General features: G+C 53.2%; 1 protein-coding gene across 2 annotated transcripts; it reads left to right on the top strand.

The window, feature by feature from the left end:
* The first annotated feature begins 434 nt into the window (after window positions 1-434).
* S1PR5 (sphingosine-1-phosphate receptor 5) lies at window positions 435-5,431 on the top strand. Of its 2 annotated transcripts, none has more exons than XM_016934994.3 (2): window positions 435-576; window positions 3,349-5,431. In XM_016934994.3, the coding sequence occupies exon 2, from the start codon at window positions 3,367-3,369 to the stop codon at window positions 4,561-4,563; it is 1,197 nt and encodes a 398-aa protein (XP_016790483.1). In that variant the 5' UTR covers window positions 435-576; window positions 3,349-3,366; the 3' UTR covers window positions 4,564-5,431. The 2 variants fall into 2 exon arrangements, with proteins under 2 accessions (XP_016790483.1, XP_016790482.1); XM_016934993.2 differs by lacking the exon at window positions 435-576 and adding an exon at window positions 586-1,002.
* The last annotated feature ends 8,698 nt before the right edge of the window (window positions 5,432-14,129 follow it).

Below are 14,129 nucleotides of genomic sequence, written 5' to 3'. Positions count from 1 at the left end.
GTGGCAAGCGACTGGAGTCCCAGCAGCTACGTTCAGCCGGCTGAGATGGGAGGATGGCTTGAGCCGCGGAGGTCGAGACTGCAGTGAGTTATGATGTTGCCACTGCACTCCACTCTGGGCCACAGAGCAAGATCTTGTCTCAAAAAAAAAAAAAAAAAAAAAGAAAAAAGAAATTCTTACATTGCTGGGATTTACTGTCTGCTAAGGACACAGCCCAGAAACACCATTAATGAGTAAATCACTTTGTCGTCAGCGATAAGGGTGGGAGAGAATCGGTCGGGGGAACACGGAATCCAGGGGGTGGGACAGGAGAGACCCTCCTTATCTGAGGAGCGGCAAGTTCCCATCACAATCCTGCCCGGGCCCGCCCCACCCCCACTCGCCCTGAGCCGGGGGCGGGAGCGGGAAATTGGGAGGGGCCTGTGCCCGGGAGCAGCGGGAACCTATCTGCTGGTGGGAGAGGACTCAGGCTAAGGTGGCCCCCACTGAAGACTCCTGCTAAGCAACCCACTGAAGACCCCTCCGAACCATCGACGGGGCGTCCTTGGGGTGCAGCCCAGGAAGCTCAGTTCACAGGTGGGTGGGCAATGGGAGGGCGCAGTGCCCGGACACCCAGGACAGAGAAGACCCCTCCGCTGGGGAGAAGAGGCTCAGGCTGCGACCGCCCTGCTGCAGAACCCTCCCTTTCCCGCCTCTCCGAGTCCTCCCACCGCGATGGAGCGTCCCTGGGAGGACAGCCCAGGCCCGGAGGGGGCAGCTGAGGGCTCGCCTGTGCCAGTCGCCGCCGGGGCGCGCTCCGGTGCCGCGGCGAGTGGCACAGGCTGGCAGCCATGGGCTGAGTGCCCGGGCCCCAAGGGGAGGGGGCAACTGCTGGCGACCGCCGGCCCTTTGCGTCGCTGGCCCGCCCCCTCGCCTGCCAGCTCCAGCCCCGCCCCCGGAGCGGCGTCCGCTCACTCGGTTCAAGGCAGCGCGACTGCGGGTGGCGCACGACCAGGGCGCAGAGTGAGTGGACTGCACTGGACCTTTGGGGGCGCGGGGCTGGGCCTGACCCGGAGGGGGTCGCCCTGGAGGCCACTTTCCCGGTCTAAAAAGGCGCACCACTCCTTGCAGGGAGTTCCCCGAACTTTTCCTGGAGGCCTCTGGGGAGGGGGAAGCTGGGGGCTCCCCAGCTGGGTGCAGGACCTGGGATACGGGGTGGAGGTGGCTGGAATCTCCTGGCCACCCCCTCCTGGCCGAGCCACTGCAAGTTTCCATACTTCAGTCCTGCTGCCGGGCAAGCTGGGCGGATGGGGTTGGCCTCCCCCTCAGAGCATGTGTAACCCTGTCTCCCTGTATTTGGGCTCCCCACCTCCAGCATGGGTGAGCCAGCGACTTCCTGTCTATGTTTGCCTGCCTTGATTCTCTGTGTGTGACTGAAGCTCTCTGGGATGTCCGCATCCCTGCCTTGTGCAAAAGAGATCCATTCCCCTCCCCAGGCCTTGGCTTTCTCATCTGGACTTGCATGGGGACTGTTTGTGCATGGATGTTTGTGTGGGAGCATGGAAACCTTTGCGCCTGCTTCGATACGAAGCATTTCTTTTGAGCTTCAGTTTTCTCATCTGTAAATTAGGACTAAAGAAGTGGGGATTAATAAGGTCACAGAGGCAGGTGAGGAGTGTTATTACAGTTCAATGACATGTGTGCCCCTCTGTAAGAGTCTGTCTGCCTCTTGTGGATTCTCTCTCCTGTCCTCAGGCTCTGCCTTAGTAAAATGAGTGAATAGGATCAATTTTTTTTTTTTTTTTTGAGACGGAGTTTCTCTCTTGTCACCCAGGCTGGAGAGCAGGGGTGCGATCATGGCTCACTGCAGCCTCGGCCTCCCAGGCTCAAGTGATCCTCCCGCCTCAGTCTCTTGAGTAGCTGGGACTATAGGGGCATAACACCACACCTGGCTAATTTTTAAATTTTTTTGTAGAGATGAAGTCTTACTATGTTGCCCTAGCTGGTGTCGAACTCCTGGGCTCAAGTGATACTCCCACCTCGGCCTCCCAAAGTGCTGGGATTACAGGCGAAAGCCACTGTGCCTGGCCAAGGAGCAACTTTCTCATGGGGTTTTTGGGTGGATGAGGGGGTTTTGGCAGGAAAAAGCTTTGTATGCAGTGAGACAAGAGTGTGGAGTGTGGTGCACTGGGCCCCAGGCTAGTGTGAGTGAAGGTTGTGAAATTGTGGCCTGTGCCACTGGGTGGGAGACCCTGTATTCGTGTGACTGAATTTTGGTCTCTGTGTTTTTCTGCCTGCGTCACTCTGTTCCTGTATGATGTATTTTTTAGTTTCCCTGATGGTGTGTGACTGTGTGTTTTGCCCTTGTAGTGTGTTGCTGTATTTGTGTGTCTCTTTCTGTGTGTGTTGCGTTTGTGTGCATTCTGTGTGTTTACTGTTACGTCTCTGGAACTCCCTGCTTGTGTGTTTGTGTGTGTGTTTGAGACAGGGTCTTGCTCTGTTGTCCTGGCTGGAGTACAGTGGCACAATCAATGCTCACTGACTGCAGCCTTGACCCCCCGGGCTCAAGTGATCCTCTCACCTCAGCTGGGACTCCACTGAGTAGCTTGGACTATAGGCATACACCAACACGTCCTGGCTAATTTTTGTAGAAACGGGGTCCTCCTATGTTGTCCAGGCTAATCTCCAACTCCTGGGCCTCAAACAATCCTCCTGCCTCAGCCTCCCAAAGTGCTGGAATTACAGGAGTGAGCCACCACACCCAGCCGTGTGTGTGTTTGGTGGGGAGGGGGGGGTGTTTTGAGACAGAGTCTCGCTCTGCCACCTAGTTTGGAGTGCATTGATGCGATCTCGGCTCACTGCAACCTCCACCTCCTGGGTTCAAATGATTCTTCTGCCTCAGCCTCTGGAGTAGCTGGGACTACAGGCACGTGCCACCATGCCTGGCTAATTTTTTGTGTTTTTAGCAGAGACTGGGGGGGGGGGGGTTCACCGTGTTAGCCAGGATGGTCTCGATCTCCTGACCTCGTGATCTGCCCCCCCTCGGCCTCCCAGGCCTGAGCCACTGCCTCAGGCCTGAGCCTGGCGGGGATTGCAGGCGGGGATTACAGGCCTGAGCCACCGCGCCCAGCCATTCATGTGTTATTAATGTCCCTTTTTTTGAGACTATGTCACCTTGTCCCCTCGTGATATTATTTGTGTGTATGTCTGTCTCCACGGACTCTATCCCTCCATCCTGAACTCCCCCTTGGACACCATTTATGGGGGGTGATGGTCAGGGGGTAGGGCCCCTTTCCCACGACTTAGCCGGCTGCTGCGAGCGTGCTTACGGGGACCGCGGCCTGACACCGTATCTTGCCTCTCCAACAGCCTTGGGGCGCGCGGCCCATGGAGTCGGGGCTGCTGCGGCCGGCGCCGGTGAGCGAGGTCATCGTCCTGCATTACAACTACACCGGCAAGCTCCGCGGTGCGCGCTACCAGCCGGGTGCCGGCCTGCGCGCCGACGCCGTGGTGTGCCTGGCGGTGTGCGCCTTCATCGTGCTAGAGAATCTGGCCGTGTTGTTGGTGCTCGGACGCCACCCGCGCTTCCACGCTCCCATGTTCCTGCTCCTGGGCAGCCTCACGTTGTCGGATCTGCTGGCAGGCGCCGCCTACGCCGCCAACATCCTACTGTCGGGGCCGCTCACGCTGAAACTGTCGCCCGCGCTCTGGTTCGCACGGGAGGGAGGCGTCTTCGTGGCACTCACTGCGTCCGTGCTGAGCCTCCTGGCCATCGCGCTGGAGCGCAGCCTCACCATGGCGCGCAGGGGGCCCGCGCCCGTCTCCAGTCGGGGGCGCACGCTGGCGATGGCAGCCGCGGCCTGGGGCGTGTCGCTGCTCCTCGGGCTCCTGCCAGCGCTGGGCTGGAATTGCCTGGGTCGCCTGGACGCCTGCTCCACTGTCTTGCCGCTCTACGCCAAGGCCTACGTGCTCTTCTGCGTGCTCGCCTTCGTGGGCATCCTGGCCGCGATCTGTGCACTCTACGCGCGCATCTACTGCCAGGTACGCGCCAACGCGCGGCGCCTGCCGGCACGGCCCGGAACTGCGGGGACCACCTCGACCCGGGCGCGTCGCAAGCCGCGCTCGCTGGCCTTGCTGCGCACGCTCAGCGTGGTGCTCCTGGCCTTTGTGGCATGTTGGGGCCCCCTCTTCCTGCTGCTGTTGCTCGACGTGGCGTGCCCGGCGCGCACCTGTCCTGTACTCCTGCAGGCCGATCCCTTCCTGGGACTGGCCATGGCCAACTCACTTCTGAACCCCATCATCTACACGCTCACCAACCGCGACCTGCGCCACGCGCTCCTGCGCCTGGTCTGCTGCGGCCGCCACTCCTGCGGCAGAGACCCGAGTGGCTCCCAGCAGTCGGCGAGCGCGGCTGAGGCTTCCGGGGGCCTGCGCCGCTGCCTGCCCCCGGGCCTTGATGGGAGCTTCAGCGGCTCGGAGCGCTCGTCGCCCCAGCGCGACGGGCTGGACACCAGCGGCTCCACAGGCAGCCCCGGTGCACCCACAGCCGCCCGGACTCTGGTATCAGAACCGGCTGCAGACTGACACCCTCGGCCCACGACTGTCTTCCCAAGTTTTACAGACTTGTTCTTTTTACATAAAGGAATTTGTAGGAAATGCAGCCAAAGGTGCAGTCGGAAAAGATGCAGGGGAAATGTATTTATGCAGCGACACCCCACAATGTGAACAAACAGACAAAAAATCTGTGCCCTCGTGGAACTGACATTCTGCTTGGGAACACAGAAAAGAACTCGGTGACGAAATAATGGAGATGATTCCAGTGACAAACGACAGAGATGGTGATGGTGGTCAGGGAAGACCTCTCTGCAGAGGTAGTGACTTGTGATGTGAGCTGAGATCTCTGTCCTGGGAAGACCAAAAGAAAAGCATTTCAGGATGAGGGAATGGCATGCGCAAAGGCCCTGAGGCTGAAATGTGCCCATGTGTTCTAAGAAATGCAGCGATGCTGGTGTGCCTGGAGCAGGGACGGAGGGGGAGAATGGGAGGAGACAAGGAGCTGAAGGAGTAGTTCCCGAAGGACCTTGTGGGTGATATAGAGGACTTCGCTTTTGCTCTGAGTGAGGTGGGAGCCATAGAAGCTTCTAAGCAGAGGAGGGGCTTGCCCTAATTCAGGTGATCACAGGTGTCTTGTGGCCTCCATGGGAGGTTGAAAACCAGAGAAGGTGAAGGGGGGCTGCACTGAGCCACAGGAACAATGATGGAGATTCCAGCTAAGCCCAGACCCCGTGGATTCTAGATAGATTTTGGAGGCAGCAGACAGAATTACTGAAGAATTGAGTGTAAGAGTGGAATAAAGTTATCAAGGACAATGCCAAGGGTGGGGCACCCCCAAATTTGACTCTGGGAGACTCAGCCAAATCCTATCTGGTAATAAAATTTCTTTTTTATTTTTCTTTTCTTTCTTTTTTTTTTTTTTTTTGAGTTGGGATCTTGTGCTCTGTCACCCAGGCTGGAGTGCAATGGGCACAATTATAGCTAACTGCAGCCTGGAACTCCTGGGATCAAGCCTGGAGTTCCTGCTTCAGCCTCCCTAGTAGCTGGGACTACAGGCATGCACCACCATGCCCAGTTAATAAAATTTCTTCAAATGCAGTTTCAGATCCTTCATTAAAAGAAATAATAATAATAGGCTGGGTGCCGTGACTCATGCCTCTAACCCCAGCACTTTGGGAGGCAGAGGTGGGCAGATCACCTGATGTCAGGAGTTTGAGACCAGTTTGGCCAACGTGGTGAAACCCCATCTCTACTAAAAATACCAAAATTAGCCAAGTGTGATGGCTTACACATATAGTTCCAGCTACTCGGGAGGCTGAGGCAGGAGAATCCCTTGAAACTGGGAGGCGGAGGTTGCAAAGAGCTGCACTCCAGCCTGGGTATAACAAAGTGAGACTCAGTCTAAAAAAAAAAAAAAAAGGGATAACAAAATAAGGCCAGACACAGTGGCTCATGCCTGTAATCCCAACACTTTGGGAGGCTGAGGCAGAAGGATCGATTGAGGCTGGGAGTTTGAGACCAGCCTGGGCAACATAGTGAGGCCCCATCTCTACAAAAAATTTTAAAAATTAGGCAGTTGTGGTTACGCATGCCTATAGTCACAGCTACTGGGGAGGCTGAAGAAGGAGGATTTCCAGAACCCAGGAGCTCAGGGGCTGCAGTGAGCTATTTTTGCATAACTGAACTCCAGCCTGTGTGACGAAATCATGTCTTTTAGGAAAACATAAGAGGTTTTTTGGTTTCTCTTTTTTTTTTTTTTTTTTTTTTGAGATGGAGGCTCACTCTGTCACCCAGGCTGGAGTGCAGTGCTGCAATCTTGGCTCACTACAACCTCCGCCTCCTGGGTTCAGGTGATTCTCCTGCCTCAGCCTCCCGAGTAGCTGGGATTACAGGCACCGCCACCACACCTGGCTAATTTTTGTATTTTTAGTAGAGATGGGGTTTCACATATTGATCAGGCTGGTCTTAAACTCCTGACCTCGTGATCTGCCCGCCTCAGCCTCCCAAAGTGCTGGGATTACAGGTGGAGCCACTGTGCCTGGCTGTTTTTTGGTTTCTTTTTGAGATAGGATCTTGCTCTGTCGCCCAGCCTGGAGTACACTGGCATAATCCCAGCTCACTGCAGCCTCAAGTGATCGTCCTGAACTCCTGTGCTCAAGTGATCCTCTTGCCTCAGCCCCCAACCCGAGTAGCTGGGGCTACTGGAGCACCACACCAAACATGTTTTGAATTTTTTTTTAAGAGATGATTTCTCACCACGTTGCCCAGGCTGGTCTCAAACTCCTGGGCTCAAGCAACCCACCTTGGCCTCCCAAGTGCTGGGATAAAGGCCAGGCACGGTGACTCACACCTGTAATCCCAGCACTTTGGGAAGCTGAGGCAGGCGGATCTCTAGAGGTCAGGAGCTCGAGACCAGCCTGGCCAACATGGTGAAACTCCGCCTCTAATAAAAATACAAAAAAAAAAATTAGCCGGGCATGGTGCCGCGCGCCTGTAGTCCGAGCTATTCGGGAGGCTGAGGAGGGAGAATCACTTGAACCCAGGAGGCTGGAGGTTGCAGTAAGTTGAGATCGCGCCACTGCACTCCAGCCTGGGCGACCGAGCAAGACTCCATCTCAGAAAACAAAATAACAACAACAACAACAAAAACGAAGTGCTGGGATACAGGTGTGAGCCTCCACACCCGGCCTAAAATAAGAGTTCATTTTGTCTGGCTAGTTTTCTGCACAGTTCTGGGACACACCTATTTTTCAGCCTTATAGCAACTTTGCAAGGTAGGTTTCCTAATCCCCATTAGACAGATGAGGAAATTCCAGACAGTGACTACCTTGTCTCAGTGTCTGAGCCAGGACATTAGCTTAAGCTTCAGGCCCCAGAAGGCACTGGCTTGGTATCTGACCCCTCCAGATGGGTCTGGCAAGGCTATGCCAACAGTCCCTCCCATGGGGGTCTGCATTCGTGGTTGGAACGATGCCAGGGCGCCGTTTGTGCCCATAAAAGGCTCGAGACGTGCTGGCCCCGGCCCCCGGCATGTCCCCAGGCGCATTCTTGACCCCTGAACAGCTGGATGGGCCCTGGGGCCGGGTTGGGGGGCGTCTGGCTTCGGGTTCAGACTGCAGCGCTCCACCTTCCGGGAAACCTTGGAACTGCAGGCAACCTCAAAAAAAGCGGTGTTTTGGGGACAGGTGTCCCAGACTGGGGGGACCCCAAGTCCCTGCTGGCCACGCTCAGAGTGCCCCTGGAGGCCACACACACGGGAAACCAACCAGTTGGAACACAGGCACACTTGCTTATGAGTTTTCTAGAAAATTTAAAAAGCATCCAGTTCAGCCAGGCGCAGTGGACTCATACCTGTAATCCCAGCACTTTGGGAGGCCGAGGCGGGCGGATCACCTGAGGTCAGGAGTTTGAGACAAGTCTGGCCATCATGGGGAAACCCCGTCTCTACTTAAAATACAAAATTAGCCGGGCATGGTGGGGTGCATCCGTAATCCCAGCTACTTGGGAGGCTAAGGCAGGAGAATCACGTGAACCCAAGAGGCAGAGGTTGCAGTGAGCCGAGCTCATGCCATTGCTCTTCAGCCTGGGCAAAAAGAATGAAACTCCATCTCAAGAAAAAAAAAAAAAAAAAGCACGCAGTTCCCCTTCCTTGTGGCGATCACAGTGAGACTCCTGGGGACCTTCCAGAGCTAGTCTGTGGATTCACCTTGCCAAAACGAAATGTAAATACACCTCCTGTCTTTTTGTACAAATTTATCACTGTTCTGCATGTTGCTTTGTTGACTTAACAGTATATCTTGGCAGGGCATGTTGGCTCATGCCTGTAATCCTAGCATTTTGGGAGGCTGAGGCAGAAGGATCATTTGAGCCCAGTAGTTGGAGACGGGCCCACACAACATAGGGAGACCCAGTTTCTAGAAATGATTCAAAAATCACCCAGGTGGGCCGGGCATGGTGGCTCATGCCTGTAATCCCAGCACTTTGGGAGGCCAAGGCGGGAGGATTACTTGAGGCCAGGAGTTAGATACCAGCCTAGCCAACATGGTGAAACCCCGTCTCTACTAAAAATGCAAAAAATAGCCAGGTGTTGTGGCAGGTTCCTGTAATCCCAGCTACTCAGGAGGCTGAGGCATGAGAATTGCTTGAACCCAGGAAGTAGAGGTTGCAGGGAGCCGAGATCATGCCACTGCACTCCAATCTGAGTAACAGAGTGAGACACTATCTAAAAAAAAAAAAAAAAATCACCCGGGCACAGTGGCACATGCCTATGGTCCCAGACACTGGGGAGGCTGGAGTGGGAGGATTGCCTGAGCCTGGGAGGTCAAGGCTGCCGTGAGCTATGATTGTACAATTGCACTCCAGCCTGGGTGATACAGCAAGACCTGTCTAAAAAAATTTTTTTTAAAGTATATCTTGCAAAAATATTGCACACCCACACATTTTCTTGTTTGTTTGGTTTTTGAGATAGGGTCTTGCTGTGTTGCCCAGGCTGGAGTGCATTTGACACAATTATGGCCCACTGCAGCCTCCACCTCTTAGGCTCAAGCAATACTCCTCCTGCCTCAGCCTCCCGTGTAGTAGCTGGGACCAAATATCCCCACACCACACCTGGCTCACAACCACAGAGCTCAAAACCACAACACAGCTCACAACCACACACAGCTAATTTTTTTTTTTTTTTTTGAGGCTGGTCTCAAACTCCTGAGCTCAAGTGATTCACCTGCCTCAGCCTCCCAAGTGCTGGGATTACAGACATGAGCCACAGCGCCTGGCAATACCCACACATTTTGTAATGTCTTGCTCTTAGTCAGCTTGGACTGCATAACAAATCCCCTAGATGGGGTGGCTTAAGTCCCAGTAATTACTTTTGCATCGTTCTGGAGGGTAGGAAGTCCAATATCAGAATGGCAGCCTGGGGCCGGACACTGTGGCTCACGCCTGTAATCCCAGCACTTTGGGAGGCCCAGGCAGGCGGATCACCTGAGATCAGGAGTTCGAGACCAGCCTGGCCAACACGGTGAAACACCTGTCTCTAACAAAAATACAAAAAAAAATTAGCTAGGCGTGGTGGCAGGTGCCTGTAATCCCAGCTACTGGGGAGGCTAAGGCAGGAGAACTGCTTGAACCCAGAAGGTGGAGGTTGCAGTGAGCTGAGATCGCGACATTGCACTTCAGCCTGGATTACAGAGCGAGACTCGGTCTCAAAAAAAAAAAAAAAAAAAAAAAAAAAGGCCAGGCGCGGTGGCTCGCGCCTGTAATCTCAGCACTGAGGCCGAAGCAGGTGGATCACGAGGTCAGGAATCTGAGACCAGCATGGCCTACATGGTGAAACCCCGTTGCTACTAAAGATACAAAAAATTACCTGGGTGTGGCGGCATGCGCATGTAATCCCAGCTACTCGGGAAGCTGGGGCAGAAGAATCGCTTGAACCCAGGAGTCAGGGGTTGCAGTGAGCGGAGATCACACCACTGCACTCCAGCCTGGGCGACAGGGCGAGACATGGTCTCAAAAAAAGAGAATGTCAGCATGGTTGTGTTCTAGTGAGGACTCTCTTCTGAGCTTGCAGACAGCCGCTTTCTCACCGTGTTCCCACATGTTGGGGAAAGAAACAGAGAGCAGGTCGGGCGAGGTAGCTCATGACTATAATCCCAACACTTTGGGAGACTGAGGCAGGTGGATCAACTGAGGCCAGGAGTTCAAGATCAGCCTGGCCAACATGGTGAAACCCCGTCTCTACTAAAAATACAAAAATCAGCTGGGTGTGGTGGCACACATCTGTAATTCCAGCTACTCGGAAGGCTGAGGCAGGAGAATTGCTTGAACCTGTAAGGCGGAGGTTGTAGTGAGTGGAGATGGCACCACTGCACTCCAGCCTGTCTCAAAAAAAAAAAAAAAGAAAAGAAAAGAAAAGAAAAAAGAAAGAGAGAACACTTTCTGGTGTGCTCTTCCTATAAAGACACCAATCCCATCATGAGGTTCCCACCTTCATGACCTCATCTAGACCTAATCGCTTCCCAAAGGCCCCATCTCCAAATACCATTCCATTGAGGGTTAGGGCTGCAACACACGAAAAGGGGGTACGGGTGCATAATTTGGTCCATAGCACTTCTTTTTTTGAGATGCAGTTTTGCTCTTGTTGCACAGGCTGGAGTGCAGTGGCACGATCTCGGCTCACCACAACCTCCACCTCCGGGGTTCAAGCGATTCTCCTGCCTCAGCCTCCTGAGTAGCTGGGATTACAGGTATGCGCCACTACACCTGGCTTATTTTGTATTTTTAGTAGAGACGAGGTTTCACTGTGTTGGTCAGGCTGGTCTCGAACACCTGACCTCAGGTGATCTGCCCACCTCGGCCTCCCAAAGTGCTGGGATGACAGGCGTAAGCCATCAGGCCTGGCTCTTTTTTTACATTAAAAAAATAGAGGCCTGGTTAGGTACAGTGACTTATGCCTGTAATCTCAGCACTTTGCAGGGCTGAAGCAGGAGGATCACTTGAGCCCAGGAGTTTGAGACCAACCTGGGCAACATAGTGAGACACCATCTCTACAAAAAAGAAATAACTTAGCCAAGTGTGGTGGCATACACCTGTGGTCCCAGCTACTTGGGAGGCTGAGGCAGGAGGATGGCTTGAGCCAGGAGTTCGAGGCTGCAGTGAGCCATGATTGCACTGCTGCACGCCATCCTGGGTGACACCAAGACCCTGTTAAAAAAAAAAAAAAAAAAGAGGTGGGGCGTGGTGGCTTACACCTGTAATCCCAGAACTCTGGGAGACCAAGAAGGGAGGATCCGTCGAGCCCAGGAGTTCGAGATCAGCCTGGGCAACATGGTGAAGCCCCAGCTCTACAAAAGAAAGAAAAAAAGGGTGGGGGGAAGTTAGCTGGGTGTGGTAGTGAGTGACTGTAGTCCCAGCTACTTGGGAGGCTGGGGCAGCAGGATCACTTGATCTCAGGAGGTCAAGGCTGAAGTGAGCTATGATTGTGCCACTGCACTCCAGCCTGGGTGACAGAGCAAGACCTTGTCTCAAAAAAAGAAAAATAAATTAATAAAATAAAAAAAGAGTCCGGGTGCGGTGGCTCACGTCGGTAATCCCAGCACTTTGGGAAGCCGAGGCGGGAGGATCACGAGGTCAGGAGTTCAAGACCAGCCTGACCAACATGATGAAACGCTGTCTGTACTAAAAATACAAAAAATTAGCTGGGCGTGGTGGCGGGCGCCTGTAATCCTAGCTACTCGGGAGGCTGAGGTAGAAGAATCGCTTGAACCCGGGATGCGGAGGTTGCAGCAAGCCAAGATCACACCACTGCACACCAACCCGGGTGACAGTGCGAGACTCCATCTCAAAAAAAAAAAAAAAAAATAAATAAATAAATGAAAATCGAAAAAGAAAAAGAGAAAAGAAAAAATAGAAGATGTAGGTACATATCCATACAGTAAATGTACTGCTCCTTTTAACTGGCTGCATAGTATTTCTTAGCAAGGATGTGTCACCACTGATTAAGCCAGGGCTCTACAGAGGGACATGTGAATGGGATGCAGTCCTTTTGCCATGATATGCATTATAATGCAATAAATGTGTGCACATGCTTCCTCCTGTATGTGTGCGAGTGCACCTTGGATAAATCTCTACAAGCACCTGGCTCACTGGACCTGTAGGTTTGATTTTGAGAGATATTAGAGAGGTTGTTTTCTGCAACGTGCCAGGAAGGCGCTGGTTACAACCTCGGCCACTCAGCGTGTTCACGGACTATCTAGGCCGCCCCCCTGAGGAGCTGTCTGGAACTGCATCTACACGCAACAAGGATTTGGGGTAGCGGGGTAACTCCACCGTAGCCCTACACGTGATTCCTTCCAGACCCTGAGCCAGGACGTTCAATCTTTCAAATTCACCCTGGAGGCTCCAGGGGCCTAGCGTTTCCATTTATTATTCACTTACATGGCGAAATCCCATCTATCTTTTTTTTTTCTTTTCGTTTCGAGACGTAGTCTCGCGCTGTTGCTCAGGCTGGAGTGCAATGGCAGGATTTCGGCTCACTGCAACCTCCACTTACCCACCACCACACCCGGTTAATTTTTTGTATTTAGTAGAGACGGCGGTCTCACCATATCGGTCAGGCTGGTCTCGAACTCCTAACCTCAGGTGATCCACCCGTCTTGGCCTACCAAAGTGCTAGGATTACAAGCATGAGCCACCGCGCCTGGCCTCTCTATCTTTTAAAAATAATTATAATTTGGATGAAATTTAGATGAATTCTTTTTTTTCTTTTTTTTTTTTTTTGAGACAGAGTCTCACTCTGTTGCACAGGCTGGAGTGTGGTGGCGCGATCTCTGCTCACTGCAACCTCTGCCTCCCGGGTTCAAGCAATTCTCTGCCTCAGCCTCCCGAGTAGCTGGGGATTACAGGCGCCCGCCACCACGCCCGGTTAATTTTTGTATTTTTAGTAGAGATGGGGGTTTCACCATGTTGGCCAGGCTGGTCTTGAACTCCTGATCTCGTGATCCACCCGCCTCGGCTCCCAAAGTGCTGGGATTACAGGTGTGAGCCACCGCACCCAGCCTAGATGAATTCTTTAAAATAAACTTACATACATTTATTTAAAAGTTAACGTTACATGATAAACGGTGTGCATGACAAATCAGTATCCCCAGTCATGAAAAATAGCAATGGTTTCTGTCTCTTGGGCGCCAGCATTCGCATTTAGTATTTTTATTTTTTATTTACTTATTTATTTTTTTGAGTCAGAGCCTCGCTCTGTGGCCCAGGCTGGAGTGCAGTGGGGTGATCTTGGCTCACTGCACGCTCCGCCTCCCGGGTTCACGCCATTCTCCTGCCTCAGCCTCCTGTGTAGCTGGGACTACAGGCGCCCGCCACCACGCCCGGCTAATTTTTTGTATTTTTAATACAGACGGGGTTTTATGATGTTAGCCAGGATGGTCTCGATCTCCCGACCTCGTGATCTGCCTGCCTCGGCCTCCCAAAATGCTGGGATTACAGGTGTGAGCCACCGCGCCCAGCCCCGCATTTAGTCTTAATGATAATCTGGTAGGTAGGTGCTATTATATTATTACTTTTTATAGAGAGGAAACTGAACCATAGAGAACTAAGTAAGCGCCCACGGGCACTGAGCTGGTAAGAGGCAGATCCAGGGTTTGAACCCCCCAAAGACGGGTGCCACGCGCCTCTTGATAGGAAGTAAATCAAAAATAAAGACAAGGAAGGCCGGGCGCGGTGGCTCACGCCTGTAATCCCAACACTTTGGGAGGCCGAGGCGGGTGGATCATGAGGTCAGGGGTTTGAGACCATCCTGGCCAACATGGTGAAACCCCATCTGTACTAAAAATACAAAAAATTAGCTGGGTATGATGGCGGGCGCCTGTAATCCCAGCTACTCGGGAGGCTGAGGCAGAATTTTTTGAACCCGGGAGGCGGAGGTTGCAGTGAGCCAAGATCGAGCTACTGCACTCCAGCCCAGGTGACAGTGAGAGACTCTGTCTCAATTAAAAAAAAAAAAAAAAAAAAAAAAAGACAAGGAAAACCTGGGGCCTGGGCACAGCGCCTCACAACTATAATCCCAGAACTTTGGGAGGCCAATGGAGTCA

The sequence above is a fragment of the Pan troglodytes genome, chromosome 20, assembly GCF_028858775.2.
Source record: "Pan troglodytes isolate AG18354 chromosome 20, NHGRI_mPanTro3-v2.0_pri, whole genome shotgun sequence".
Classification (NCBI taxonomy): domain Eukaryota; kingdom Metazoa; phylum Chordata; class Mammalia; order Primates; family Hominidae; genus Pan; species Pan troglodytes.
Note: the sequence above shows the minus strand (reverse complement) of the source record. Positions and strands in the feature narration are given on the sequence as shown.